The 15,204-nt window shown below is 39.5% G+C and overlaps 1 protein-coding gene across 1 annotated transcript; it reads left to right on the top strand.

Annotated features, from left to right (window-relative positions):
• The first annotated feature begins 243 nt into the window (after positions 1-243).
• slx1 (structure-specific endonuclease subunit SLX1) lies at positions 244-14,739 on the top strand. The gene is made up of 5 exons (XM_080267169.1): positions 244-422; positions 4,528-4,579; positions 4,928-5,113; positions 9,824-9,978; positions 13,745-14,739. Exons 1-5 carry the CDS (start codon positions 244-246, stop codon positions 13,968-13,970), a joined length of 798 nt encoding a protein of 265 aa, XP_080123295.1. The 3' UTR covers positions 13,971-14,739.
• The last annotated feature ends 465 nt before the right edge of the window (positions 14,740-15,204 follow it).

The raw sequence follows: 15,204 nt of genomic DNA, 5'->3' as shown, positions 1-15,204 counted from the left end.
TCCCTACGTGTCAAGTGGGGTTGGTGGAGGATTAGTGCCCCTCCCAGTAAAACAATTAACTCTAAGCCTTTTCCACCCCGTTTGGGATACATGGCGTCTGGCAATGAATGAATGAATGAAAAAAGCCATGTGAGTTCTCGTAAGAATGCGCTGGAAAGATTTTATAAACTCATTCGACAAAGAAGAAGAAGGATCTTGTTTGAATTTTGGAACCCGCACCCGGACCGTGTTTAGTAGAACAAGATGACGGATGGGGAGGTGGTTGAGGACTTTTATGGTGTTTATCTTTTGTTATGCACTAATCCCAAATACCGTGGCCGCACATATATTGGCTTCACTGTGGATCCAAACAGACGCATCAAGCAGCACAACAGGGGAGTAAGGGCAGGAGGGGCCCACAGAACCAGCAATAGGGGACCGTGGTAAGAAATTCGGTATCATTTTACAAGTGGACAATACGCAGTTTAGGAATTTTAGCACCTTTAACGTATAGTATAGCCCCTAAGGATTTTAATAAACCCCCATAACCCCATTCGGAAATTGATATTTTCGGAAATAATTTAATTTAAAATTACATAAAAACCTACCTTGAATCTTCACGGCCACTCCAGGTAAAAAATGCGTGCGTTTGTATGTGTGTTTGTCTTCCCTTCAACTGCGCATGAGTCTCTTACTTCTGTATCACCCACTTATAAGCCTGCTTTAGGTCACGTGATGGTATTCTACTGATCAATTTGAACGTTGGTCTTTGATTCCTTGTGAAGGGAAAAATTCAAATCCTTCATTGTATGGCCTCTGAAGAAGAATGACGTGCTGTGTGTCTCGGGTGTGATATTGATCATTTACAAGTGATTAAGCGTTTCCACTCGGAATCTGAGGAGGCTATTGAGTTTCGGTAAATTTTTACAAGTTGACAATACACGTCCCAAATAGTTTTATATATATATATATATATATATATATATATATATATATATATATTTGTATGTAAGGAAGAAGGAACCAAGGGCCGCAAACCCACAAAATTGCCCTTTCCAAGAGAAAAATAAAATACAAGAGAGAGCCAAATTCAAGATCTGATCATTTCGAGATGCCTGGACACTGCGTCTGAAAGACTGGAGATCATTGGAAGCAGGAAAAACAGACAGAGGGAGACAGTTCCTGAGTTGACCTGTTGCACAAATGAAGGACTGGGAGTAACAGTTAACTCTTGCATTAGAGAGTTGGATAGAAAAGGGATGAGAGTTTGCTGCTAGACAGGTGCTACGCACCCGTCGTAGAGGTGGAGGAATGCATGCAGACAGCTCAGAGGAGCAGTAACCATTGAAGTAGCGATAGAAAAGATATAAAGATGCAACAGTGCAGCAAGAGACAGAGGTTGAAGGGAGTCGGTAAGAGAAGGAGAATTAATGAGACAAAAAGCCTTTGACTCCACCCTATTTAGAAGAGCTGTATATGGGGAGCCTCCCCACACATGAGAGTTGTACTCCACACAGGGGTGGATAAAACCTCTGTATAGAGTCAACAATTGTGCAGGGGTAAAGAAGGAATGGAGTCGGCTTAGCACACCTAATCTCTTGGAAGCAGATATTACAAGAGATGTACTGTACCATATGATCTTTCCAAGATAGGCCCCGAGTAAATGAAACCCCAAGCATGTTCAAGGATGATGCAGGATTAAGTTGAATATTATTAAACTTAAGTGGGTATACCTGTGGAAGATTTTGTGGGGTTGATAGGTGTAAAAACTGAGTCTTTGATGCATTAAAAACAACCAGATTATTTTTACCCCAGTCAGAGATACGAGCCAAGTCAGACATTAGGTGTGACATAGCCTCATCCCTTGTTTGTTCAAATAACTGCTGAGATGGACGTTGCGGGAACCAAATGGAAAGGTGAAAGGTGGAGTCATCAGCGTATGAGTGGATAGGGTTAGATGTACAGCTTAGAAGGTCATTGATGAATAAAAGGAAGGGAGTTGGTGATATGACAGAGCCCTGAGGAACACCACTGTTAATAGATCTAGGAGAAGAACGAAGGCCGTCTACAACAGCGGTTATAGAACGACCAGAAAAGAAGCTAGAGATGAAGGCACACATAGAAGGATAGAAACCGTAAGAGGGCAGTTTGGAAATTAAAGATTTATGCCAGACTCGATCGAAAGCCTTTGAGATGTCAAGTGCAATGGCAAAGCTTTCGCCAAAGTCCCGAAAGGAGGATGACCAGAAGTCTGAAAGGTAGGTGACAAGATCACCAGTGGAGCATCCCTGATGGAACCCATATTGACGATCAGAAAGAAGGTTGTGATAGGAAAGATGCTTTAAAATTTTTCTATTAAGAATTGACTCGAAAACTTTTGAGATACAGGATATTAAAGCAATTGGACAATGATAATCAGAGGGTTGGGAATGATCACCCTACCTTCATTTTGTATGTTGTGAAGGGGAACTAGGAAATTCATTTAATGAAATTTAGTGGTGAACAGTGAGGATATTCAAGATGCATGGAGAGAGCATTACAACCGGTTATTGAATGAGGAGTTTGAGTGGGACAGGGAAGGTTTGGAGCCAGCAGATCCAGTATCTGCCCCTTGGCCTTTGATTGATGCTGCTACTGTGAGTGAGGCAATAGGCAGGATGAAGGTGGGGAAGGCAGCAGGTGTGTCTGGGTTGACTGCCAAAATGTTGAAGGCCTCAGGCGATATAGGGGTGAGGTTAGTCACTGACCTGATAAATAGGATTATTTATGAGTGTGTTGTCCCAGATGATTGGCTGAAGAGTGTAATTGTAAATGTGTATAAAGGGAAGGGTGATGCCATGGAAGGAGGAAATTATAGAAGTGTAAAGCCTTTAGATCAGATAATGAAAGTAATGGAGAGAGTTTTAGAAGGTCTGATTAGAGAAAGGGTGAATATTGATGAGATGCAGTTCGGGTTTATGTCAGGTAGGGGGACCACTGATGCCATATTCATTGTTCGACAGCTTCAGGAAAAATATATTGGTAGGAGAAGGGATCTTTATTTTGTTTTTGTTGATTTGGAAAAGGCCTTTGACAGAGTCCCTAGAGAGGTGGTGAAGTGGGCAATGATAAAGCTTGGCTTGGAGGAGTGGCTATATATATATATATATATATATATATATATATATATATATATATATATATATGTGTGTGTGTGTGTGTGTGTGTGTACAGTAGGGTATATTTCCAGCTTGCTGAAAAGTATTGATGTGTATGGTAACTTCAGAACACTGGAAGAACTAAAGTGATACATGTTGGTCTAGTTTTGACACGCATATAGTTGCTGCAGTACTTAGTCATATTTTCCATGATCTGTATGACCAGTTTCAAAAGTCATTGTTTTTTGTGCATTAGGCCTTGGCAGAAAATCTCAAAATCAGAGGTTGAGGGTTACATACCAGTAATAATATGATTACATTTGCTTTGCAGTACCAATTTTATGTTTTGAAATTAATGGGAATGGGCCAAGAAGGTGTAGATGTGATGTGACAAGATAGCCATTGCCCAGTGGTTCTAAACGTTAACATGACTAATCAGTCTACACTGTGCATTTTGCATAGTGTTACAACAGCCCACCACATCGTGGTGTGTGCTGCCATTTAGTACCGGTAAACATGTTTTCAGGGTGTGGGTCTGTGAGTGACTACTGTACTTAAAGCGAAGGGAGTTTGCAAAATTTAAGGATGTGCATTTTGACAATGTTTTAGAAATGCCTTTTCACTCCTGTGCTACTTATGTATCATTAACTTTTTTTTTTTTTTTTTTTTTTTTAGTACAGTATATATATTCTAGATATTTCCCCTTCAGTTAAAATGTCTTCCCTAAGCTGAATAAAATTATCAGAGGGAAGCAAGAGTAATATGAAATGTAGTACTTCATTTATCTGAAAGGGTTATTTTCAACAGCGGTGATGCAGGTAAAAGTTTCAATTGTCAGAAAAATATATTAATTTTTTAATATTATCTCCTGCATTGGAAGTACAATATTAAATTAATCCTCTACTTTCACTGCCTAATTCAGACAATTTAGCCGTGGCAAGTATCCAACAGAGTACCGGGTAACAGTAATGCCTGGTGTACTGGATACTAGTAATGTACTGTATTAGAAAGAAGTGTTGAATGTGCCAAAGATATCTGACGTATCCCCACTGATCACCCCTTGTTGATGAAATTGGATTACAGTGATGATGATTAATTATGATTACAGTACCAGTATTATTAAAATATTGTCATTGAAATCTGATCTTGCATAGTAGCTAATATTATTATTTCATTGATGATAATTAATTGTGATTACAGTACTTGTAGCAACTATTATAATATTGTCATTGAAATCTGATCTTGCATAGTAATATCAAATATTTGACCCTTTTTTTTTTTTTTTTTTACCAGTGTTACTAAATTCTCACATACTGTATTTAGCTAAACATATTATTTTTTTTTGTTTATGATAAGAATACAGTTTATATTGGGTTGTTTATAATAATACTATTACTCAAATTGATTCCAGGGAAATGGTGTTGATTATCCATGGCTTCCCCAATGATATATCTGCTCTTCGTGTAAGTCTTTAAATCATATTTGTTTTACTGTTTGCAGTTTAGGGAAATAGTGTTGTTTTCTTGGCCTAGAGTGTCACATATGAATGTCATGTATTATCTATCTATTGCCAGACACCTCAATTATGAACTCTAATATTACTGTACTTCTGTTAACAGAGTTGTATAACTTATTACTGGAGTACAGTATGTTATGCAATATAGTACTGTAGCACAGTAGTCCTTAATATTCTTGCTTTACGTACAGTAATGTGCTTGGTACGTTAGGAGAGGCCAGATATGTTAGAATACAGGTGCTGGTATGTCAGATTCAGCAGTTGCAGTATTTTAATTTTGTTATGTATGTGACAGTTTGAATGGGCATGGCAGCATCCAGAGAGAAGTAGACGACTACGTGAAGTGGGGAAGAAAAAGGCCCGAGAACTTCGGTATGACTTCTGTCTGCGTATCTTGGCTAATATGCTTCGCACTCGACCCTGGGCCCGCCTCCCCCTCACCGTGCGATGGCTCCAGCAGCAGTACATAAAAGAGTTCCCAGTTGGGTTTAACTCTGAATTTCTGTATATTTTTTACTCTTTGCTCCTTCTTTGGAGATACTCGTAGTAGGAAGATTTGCAACCATTGCATTACACCACCAAAGCTGATCCAAGTGTGATGTAAAGAACTTTAATGGATCAAAACTGAACTGAGGTGGCCTGACAGGTGATGAATGGGTGTAATTGAATGTGAAAGGACCTAATTACACCTGCATTGTCTTAAACTGACCTGAAGTGGCATGTTGTTATTGTTGTTGTTGTGGCTCAAGACCTCCTTAAGCATGAACCTTGTGAACTACAGGCTGAAGTTACTCTTCTGCAATCACCCACTACCCTTTTGAGGGATAGTATTAGTTGAGGAATGTTTGTCTAACTGGGCAGTTATATTGGTGCCACTTTGTGAAGGTGTCGTAAACCAACACCAAGGTCTGACTAGACCAAAATGGATGTGATGGACCTGACTGGATTTAAAGTGACATTCATTACCTTGATTAGCTAAGCCTAATTGGTCCCAGATGGGCTTTAGTTGATTTGAGTGCTGGATTGGAAAAAAAGTACTGTACATGAATGAATATTTAATAGCCTGAGTGACTGAATGTATCATAATGGACTAAAATATACATGAATGGATGTGATTAATCTCAGGACCCAGAACTGACCTAATATGACCATAATGGACCTGAGTGCACCTGAACTAACGAAAAGGGATACTGTGCATGCCCTGACTTGCTCTGTTGACTGTTTTGACTGTTGTTCTTATGACCGTGCTGGGTGGCAGTTCACCCAGCACAACACAGGTACATGATCAATGAACGTGCTTGTTTCTTTTTTTATGGTAGGGGATATTACTGCATAAAGTTACAAAGACAGTCCAGACATCAGCCACCACTTGACCATCCAGAGGTGCCAGTGGTAAAGTAGATCAGATATCCTGGCTGGAAATTACTCACAGGCTTTGAGTTTTTATGTTAAATTTATATTATTCTGGAATTAAAACTATTCTGTCTCATTAACATTTATAGCCAGTTGGACTTGTCCGTGTAGTAACTGACAAATTTGCAGTTCTTTATAAAGTGTTGGATGATTCCTTCCATTACCAAGTAAAATATCTGGGTGGTGTGATAAGATGGCTGCAAGCTCGCTTCCTGAGGGTGACTCAAAGTCCACTCACTATGATTGAAAACTGTATTTTTTAATCTTGCAAACATTTTTTCTGTGGTGTTTTCTCAGTTACCTGATTAATATTGTATATATGATGTTATTGTGTATCCATCCATCCATCCATCCATCATCCATCATCCAATCCTACATTACCCTGTGAGGAGCCTAGGAGCCTGGAGCTAGGCAGCTGGTACCGACATTCAAGATGAGAGTGACCACTAGCCTCACTCATCCCTGAGTGGCATTATATGAGCAATCAACCCCAACCACCCCTTGGATATAAACTTTCACCAGCTCAATCCGATTGTGTAACTGTTACTAAATGTGGCCTGTACTTTCAACTCCTCTGCATTTAATGTAGGACTGATTTCACTTATTAGGATTTTTTGTGAAAAGATTGTACTTAACAGGGGAAAGATTTATTGGATGATATTAGATCTAGGTCTTTGATATTGCAGTACTGTATACTAGTTGTATTTTACATGATTTTGGTGCTGCTTTATCTCATAAGTGTTTTGTAAACAGTTTTGCTAGTTTGTGTAATTTAAATTCACCCGCGTCATTAGTAAAATCGATGGTGATACCGTCATCACCATCTTTTCCTTACTACTTCATTCCTTTTAAAGCCTTCTCTACTTCATTAATGCAGTGCTGGGAATCATTGTGTCCATCTTATTATTCTGAACTGATTCTTCAGCATTATTGCCACAAAAATTTTGCATAAAAATGTTCAGCTATTTTGACAACTTCATTACTGTTGTTTGTTATCTATTGAGTCATCCAAACCAAATTTATTGTTCCTGTCTTTCCCAGGCCTCCACTGAGGTATTTTCAGCCTTCCTCCATTCCATAAATTTTCTTAAATTCTCTTCATGTGGGATTTGCCATATCATTTTTCTTATTGATGAATTGCTTTAGTTGGACTGCTTTGAGCAATGTGATCTCTGTTCATTTATATTTTCATGTTCCTTCTTTATTTGCTCCATTTTACATTCTGAAATTTATGATCAGTATTTGAAGGTCTCCAGCTGCCATCTTGTAGAGCTGCCTTATTATTATCATGAAGCTTTTTTTCATTTAATCTGTGTTGTCATTTACTCCATCAGCTACAATTGCTGTTCAGAAATACTAGGCTGAACTCCACTGCCTTCTCTTTCACAGCTAGGTAGGTGTGCCTTTTCCTCCAGACCAGCCAGTCTCTCCCAAAAATCATCGGAAAGATAATATTTCTTGATGTTTCAGCATTCCATGGTTGTGTCCTACCTTTTCTCTGTTAAATGAATCTTCATGCTTTATCAGTGAGAATGAAAACTGTTTGTTTGTTTGTTTCACCATGTGAGTCTTTCCATGTCCTTTTTCACTTTCCTTCCCTTTGGAGAAGGTGTTTATCTTGTTAAGACCGTTCATTTCTGAAAGTTCATCTACCATTTCACCTCTTGCATTCCAGTTGCTCTTTTGCAGTGTGTCTTATAGCATGAAAGTCTCCCACCACAGACACATATAGTATTGGATCTTGTGCTCTTTAAATACATATTCTGCTTCTTCATAGAACTCAGCTGGTTCGTAATGCTCATTGGATTATCATCATCTTGGTGCTGAAGAGAGATGCCTTCACATGGTGGCACTGATATAACTGGGTGTCTTTGCTGCCCAGTTATATAAATATCCCTCAGCTCATCTCCTTCCGTGTTCCCCAGAAGGAAGATAATGGACTGCTGGAGGACAACTTAAGCCTCCTGTTCACCAATTTCACATCTAGATGAGTCTGAGGCTACAACAGTGACCTTCCTTATCTTGTATCCTTTTCTTAATGTGCAGTAATGATTAGGTCCTCTGCCTTCGTTACAGTACTATTATACAGGTGTTTGTTGTCTGATGGTTTAGTGGGTAATTAAGGCGCTCCAGTCGGATTGAGCTGGTAAAGGTTTACATCCAAGGGATGGTTGGGGTTTGTTGCTCACGTAATGCCACTCGGATGAGTGAGGCTGGTCACTCTCATCTTAAATATCAGGACCAACTTGCCTAGCCCCGGGCTCCTACGCTCCTCACGGGGCAACGTAGGATTGGGTTATGGATGGATGGTTTGTTGCTCAAAAAAAAATTATGCAATATTCCTTCTTTTCTTCTTGGCCTCTGCAGGATAGTTTGTATTGATAGGTGGGGGCGCTCACCATCCATTCTCTCGATGTAGTGCTGCTGTCGGGTATCTGCCCTTTCTTCTCCTCCATCCTTCTTTCCTTCCATCCTCTTCTGTCTTTCTTTTCTTCATTCTTTCCTTGTCCTTCTGCCTGTGGGTGGCTTTACACTTCCTCTTCTGACTTTCCTTCATTCTTTCCTCTTTCTTCTGCTTGTGGGTGACTCTACACTGAGTGACAAGCCAGCTGGTTTCCTGTACACCAGGAAACCATTTATTATGCTGGGTGGTAACCATATAGCCAATTTTGGCGCCTGGTGGTTTAGTGGGTCATTATTGCACTCCAGTCGGATTGAGCCAGTTAAGGCTTATATCCAAGGGATGATTGAAGTTCATTGCTCATGTAATGCCACTCAGGGATGAGTGAGGCTGGTCACACTCATCTTAAATGTAGAGACCAACTGCCTAGCTCTGGGCTCCTACACACCTCATGGGGCAATGTAGGATTGGATGATGGATGCATGGATGGTAGCCATTGGACAGTTTAATGACAGTCTCATGTTTTCATCTGGTTTTCAAGAAGAGCCTTATTTGAGTAGTGCTGTATGCTGTATGTTTTATTCCTGGTTCAGTATTACAGTTAATTCATATTTGAAGTATAGGATATGTGCAGTCAAAATGCAATAGTAGCTTAAACAGATTTGATTGAAACGTGTGGTAGGTGGGGGCGCTCACCATCCACTCACTGAATGTAGTGCTGCTCTCAGGTGTCTGCCCTTTTCCCTCCTCCAACCGTCTTTTCTTCGATCCTCTTCCGTCCTTCTTTCCTTCATTCATTCCTTGTCCTTCTGCCTACAGGTGACTTTACACTCCCTCTTCTGTCTTTCTTTCCTTCATTCCTTCCTCTTCCTTCTGCCTGTGGGTGACTCTACACTGAATGACAAGCCAAATGGTTTCCTGTACACCAGGAAACCATTTACTACGCTGGGTGGTAACCATATGACCAAATTTTGGCGCCTGGTGGTTTAGTGGGTAATTAAGGCGCTCCAGTCAGATTGAACCGGTGAAGGTTTATATCCAAGGGGTGGTTGGGGTTTATTGCTCACGTAATGCCACTCAGGGATGAGAGGCTGGTCACTCTCCTCTTAAATGTCAGGACCAACTTGCTTAGTCCCGGGTTCCTACCCATCTCATGGGGCGACATAGGATTGGATGATGAATGGGTTGAAATATGCTTCAGGTACATGGCAGGGGATAGAAACATTTTTTTTTTCACTTTAAAGTATCTTTGTAATGAGATGCAGTCAACATTACGTGAAGAAATTATAATAATTCATCTGCAGCTTAATAATGAAACAACTTTAAGTGAAAAAGTAGATGACTGACTATTATCATCCTTTCCATCCTTTCCTGTAGGCTGGTCTAGAACCTCCCATTCATATGCCTGTTGCTTATGGTCCTGTCAAGCCTGCCAGGGTGAAGGCTACCCCATCACATGGCAGTGAAGAAATTGAGTGTCTTGAAATATGCAGCATTTGTGGAGAAACTGTAAAGAAAACTGATGTCATGAGGTAAGGTGAATTTTTTTTTTTTTTTTTTCATTTTTTTTTTTTTTTTTTAATAGTAAACCCATTCATTAGAGATGTGTATTATTATTATTTTTTAAAGTCTGCTTATGCTATTTTGGAAGTACTCTTATTAATGAATGATATATCTAACTCCATGACTTCAAAAGACCAACAATAAGTTGAATAAAGTCATCTGGTGTTAGAAAGAATAAAAGTAAAAGGATTTGTTTAATTTTTTCATATTAGATCAAATAATACCACCAATTTTTTATTTGTTATTTGTGTGAAATACTAGTACGCAGTACAGGAAGAAAGCAGGCTACACTTTTCCCTAATAGTGTACATTGCCCATGCAGGTTTATATCCAAGGGGTGGTTGGGGTTTATTGCTCATGTAATGTCACTCAGGGATGAGTGAGGCTGGTCACTCTCATCTTAAATGTCAGGACCATCTTGCCTAGACCCGGGCTCCTACACATGTCATGGGGCAACATAGGATTGGATGATGGGTGGATGGATGGATTTTATGTGACAAAGGTTTGATAATCCTTTTTTAACTTGAGAGTTGTCAGACTGACTGTCTGGTAGGTGATATGAAGTGCACTCCTGGGGTCCTGGAGTCTGATACAGTTAGACAGGCTTATATGGCTGTTTGTCGTGTGAGAGGCATGAAAGATGAAACAAAATGGAAATTGTAAGTGTGTGTGGAAGGATGGAAGATGTGCTCTTACAGCATCATGGTAAACAAAGATGAAAGGGAGTGAAGTGGTTGACTGGAAAGATGTGATGTGTGTGAGATCAGCCTGTGAGGTGGAGTGAATATTCTTGGAGCATGAATAGTGAGTGAATTAGTGTGTGGCCCATTTCATTGAGCATAGCTATTGTTAATTAGTTCTTCCTTTAACATGTCGTCCTTTTTCTTTGTTTTCTGGACCCTACCTCACCTCACCTGTTGGTGGCAAAAGAAGGACGATGATGATCATCATCATTGCCATCATGTTATCCATCATTATCATGATGCTAATGATGATTATTTCATATTGCTGTCTTTTGTATAGAAGTTTATGCCACTTCATTTTTACACCATGTTTGTGTGAAGCAGTTAATTAGATCACATGTAATACCTTGTATAACGTATATCACCAATAGGGAGGTTTAATCAGTTCTAGTTTGGGGTCATTCCATGCTAATGTCAACCTTTAGTGTCAGTCTCAGAATTGATCAAAAATATAAAAATCCTTTATCATTTAAAATCTTAAACACTGAATTTTATGAATCTGGACAGAAAAAGTTTTTAAACTGTCTACTGAGAGTGAGGCATTAAAAGATGTCATACCATGTCACTGAAGAAAAATTTATGTTGAAATTAGTGATTTTCTTATCATCATTGACCCAAGTATGCATTTGTTTGGAATGCTATCATTGGCTTTCACGGAAATAGCATCTGTTTGAGTTGTAATTGTCACTACAGTTGTCTACATATACTTTGTGGTCAGACTGGCACGACCTTGAAGTGGACGTACTTCAGGAGTAACGTGTGTGACTTTTTAAAACATGTTTCCCATACACAGCTTATGAATTGAAGAAAACCAACATAATATTATATTATAAATAGGCATCCTAGTAGCTTACTAGTGTAACCCTATGATATCTTGTAAGAGACTGGTAATCCACATGCTTCGTCACACACGTTACATGCATAGCGTGAGGAATGTAACCAGAAAAAGATGTAGTGTTTCTCACGCACAGCTTTAAACAAGAAATCACTGCAGTTACACTGAATTCAGGGAGAAATGGGTGGGTACGGTGGGATGGCTGGATGGGTTGATTTGATGGGTGGCATTGTTTGGTGAGCAGGGTGGGTGGCATTCGTGGATGTGGAGGGTGGGTGACCGTGGTCAGTGGGCAAGATGGGTCATCGGAATGTGTGGGTCGCCAGGGTGTGTGGTGACACGGTGGGTCACCAGGGTGGCTGAGAAGATTGTGTGGCCGGAGTGCTCTGCATGGGTGGTTGAGCTGGTAGGTTCGTGAGCAGGTAGGTTCAGGGTGGGTAGATGTGTTGGGTGGCATTGTTAGACGAGCTTGGTGGGGCATTCGTGGGTGGGCAGTGTGGATGGCTGAGATATGTGTGCTTGGTTGGTCACACAGGTGGCTGGGAAGGGTGAGTGTTGGATGGGTTGAGTGAGCAGGTGGATATGTGGATGGGTGGATATGTGGCTCCCCACATGACAAGGCAGGAGTGGGACTTTTAGGGCTAGTAGTCATATAACTTGACACTGTTAGTTATGTTTTAGTATATCATTTAGAAGACGAATAAGTATTTGGAATAAAATTCTGCACAGCGGGGTCATTCTGGTGAAATCTGTTAAAGCCTAAATATAATTATTTTTCACTGAGCTGAAAGTGGATGTGTACTTGTAATAATACATATAATAGTAGAATAAGTTATACTGATTTTACATGCGGCAAGACGCGAGAGAGAGCAAAGCTTCAGATCTCTGATCCATCCACCTAACAAACTGGTGGTTTTGTGGGGGTAAGGAGGGGAAGTTGGGGGATGGACATGTGTGATTAATTTGCCCTCTGGTGGCAGACTACCCTGTCCCCATATTAGTGTTCATTGCTGTACTGGTTCATTATACAACCAAGAAGTTGTCTAAACATTATGAACAGCAGTCATTGAGTCAGTGCCTGAAGAGGGCATGATCAAAGTTAGTTACCTTAGAAAGAGGAACATTAACAGAATGGGTCATATCCAGTTTCATTTCCCTGACAACCCAGTCAGAAATGAGATTGCAGAGGACATGGTTGTGCAGGCTTTGCCAACTCCTTAGGTATCAAGAATGATACTGTACCTAGACCTGTGTAGAAATACGCAAAACAGTTTGAGCTTGGGAGAGTATCTGCAGCGATAACTAGTGATGATAGCAGAATGGCCAAAAACAGTAACTAGAAGGAAATGGAAATGTACCTAGTGCACAACTGTGCATCACCTCAAAGCTTTATAAAATGTACAAGAATAAGGATAGATGCAAGGAAAATAATTGGGCTACCGTTTTAAAGCCATGTTATAACATAATGTCGCAAATAGATGTACCCCATAACTTAAAAATTGGTAGTCAACAAAAAGCTGCCAGATTCACAAGAAGAAATAATAAGATTAAGCACAGAGTCTGTAGGGGTACATGTTCACTGTGAAGAAGCCAAAGTTACCCACAAACTTCTTCAAATGCTCAATGAAGTTTTCACAGAACTCAGCGTAATTTATCTCCATGGGTATCACTGAATAAATTTGTGAAAAACTAATATGGAAATATCGAAGAAAGTTATAACAAATGCCAGAAGAGGGAACTGCAAGGCAGGGGTTAACACAGCAAAAAAAGCAGAAAAAAATGCAGGACAAATTGTGAAAATTTGGTGATCTTGTTAAGATGCCACAGAAATGTGGGAACAGCCTATTATTAGGAAGTAATAAGTGCAGTCTTCTCACAAGGAACTCTGAGATTCCATACCCTAAGAAAGTTACTGGTTGGATTGATTCTGTTATTGTAATAACATGAAGTTGTATAAGTTTAGATGTGTTGTTACACAAGATGTTGCTGTGACGTGAAAGGAAAGAGGGATGTTGTTTTCAAGAGGAACAGTGTGCAGTAGGTACATCGTAGCAGTTCAAGTGTTAGAATAAAGGTGGTGTTGTAGAATTAAATCACATGTAAGTGTAGATTATATTAGTGAACATGGATTTGTAAGCAGATTGTTGATGTTTTCAGATGCCTGGCTTCATCGTGTGCACTGGCATGCCACATCATATGCCTTGCAAAGTATATGCTGAAGGATGAAGGCACTGGAATGTTGCTACCTGTAGAGGGCCCATGTCCTGCCTGTGGCATCAATCTGCTTTGGGGTGATGTGGTAAGACTTAAACGTGGCTGCTACCAATGCCAGGATGAGACACAGGAGGATCATTGGGCTGATTTTCTCTCACAGGTCACATGAAATTATCACTGTACTAGCTGCAGGAATCAGATAATTCATACTGTATAGTGTAATAGTGCTATTCTAGCACCTCTTGATGGTAGGAAGAAATTTTAAGGAACTATTATCAAACCCGGTTGGTCTTGACCTATTCATAAAATTACATGATGTTAATGCTTTGTGGCAGAATCCCAGTGTTTCTATCAGTGCATAGTGCTGAGTAAGTGTTATGGTTAGTGGCTTAGTTGTATAAGCCAAACTTATAAGCCAAACTTTTTTGTAACATTGCCACTAATAACACTGAATGGTAATGAAATTTTCTTGTTGTAGGTACATGTCAGACAGGTCTCAGGAATTCTTGAAGTACATGTAGTTCTTTATTCACTTAGAGATGCACATTGATCTTCAGTATATAACTAGTGAAAATGGTAGCCAGGTGCTTAAGACAGTGATGAGACTGTATCACCATAACCTGAGTGCTTTTAATCCCAGTTGCACTTGTCTCATGTTGAGTGATTTAGCCATTTTATATTTATGATGATATTTATTGCAGGTACATAGAATTATCAGTACAGGTTAAAAATTTTATTTCTATTTATTGTACTATATTCTACCATTTGGCAGGCAACAGAATAGTGTATCCCACAGGCATTGTGAAGCTCATTATTGTTTGAATGATTTGCTTGTGAGTTGAATGGTTGGAGACAGGAATTATGTAAGGCCTTTGTGTTGAGCGAATGAATTTATGGACCTATTCAATGGGCAGTCTGTTGGTAATTTTTATAGAGTAATACTCTCCTCATCCTGTTTTCAGATTCTCCTCACACAAATTATTGGTATGATATACAACTAGGATGATTATAACAGTGGTGAGGTTTCATTCTAACTTTTGCTGGACACTTAATCTCAGAGCTAATTCACTGTCCATGTCACAAATATTTATTGATTGCTTACTGTTGAAGAAGTTACCAATGTTGTTAGTGTGGTATTTGATATTCATTCACTGTATTGTGTTAGTTTTTCAGAGTGTATTTCCTCAACAGTAGGCTTTATTATGATTATTTTAGATCATATGGTGAACATACTTCAGACTGTTTTAATAGTGTTGCGGTTGGGTGTGATTATTATGAATCCCGGTACTCTTTTTAGTTATAACTTATTACCATTCATCATTCAGGTGTAGTAATTATATCCAGATATATTTTTTAAAATTCAGGCATTATTCAGGTAATTAGAGTCTAGCCTATTTTCACTT

Source organism: Coenobita brevimanus, chromosome 23 (genome assembly GCF_032717465.1).
Source record: "Coenobita brevimanus isolate Jiangsu-jjx chromosome 23, ASM3271746v2, whole genome shotgun sequence".
Lineage (NCBI taxonomy): Eukaryota > Metazoa > Arthropoda > Malacostraca > Decapoda > Coenobitidae > Coenobita > Coenobita brevimanus.
Note: the sequence above shows the minus strand (reverse complement) of the source record. Positions and strands in the feature narration are given on the sequence as shown.

What these genes read in the sequence shown, in the direction of transcription:
- slx1 (XM_080267169.1), top strand. Translation starts at nt 244, where the DNA reads ATGACGGATGGGGAGGTGGTTGAGGACTTTTATGGTGTTTATCTTTTG. An exon ending in ATGATATATCTGCTCTTCGT is followed by an intron (nt 4,580 to 4,927) that starts GTAAGTCTTTAA and finishes TGTATGTGACAG; the next exon opens with TTTGAATGGGCATGGCAGCA. An exon ending in AAGAAAACTGATGTCATGAG is followed by an intron (nt 9,979 to 13,744) that starts GTAAGGTGAATT and finishes TGATGTTTTCAG; the next exon opens with ATGCCTGGCTTCATCGTGTG.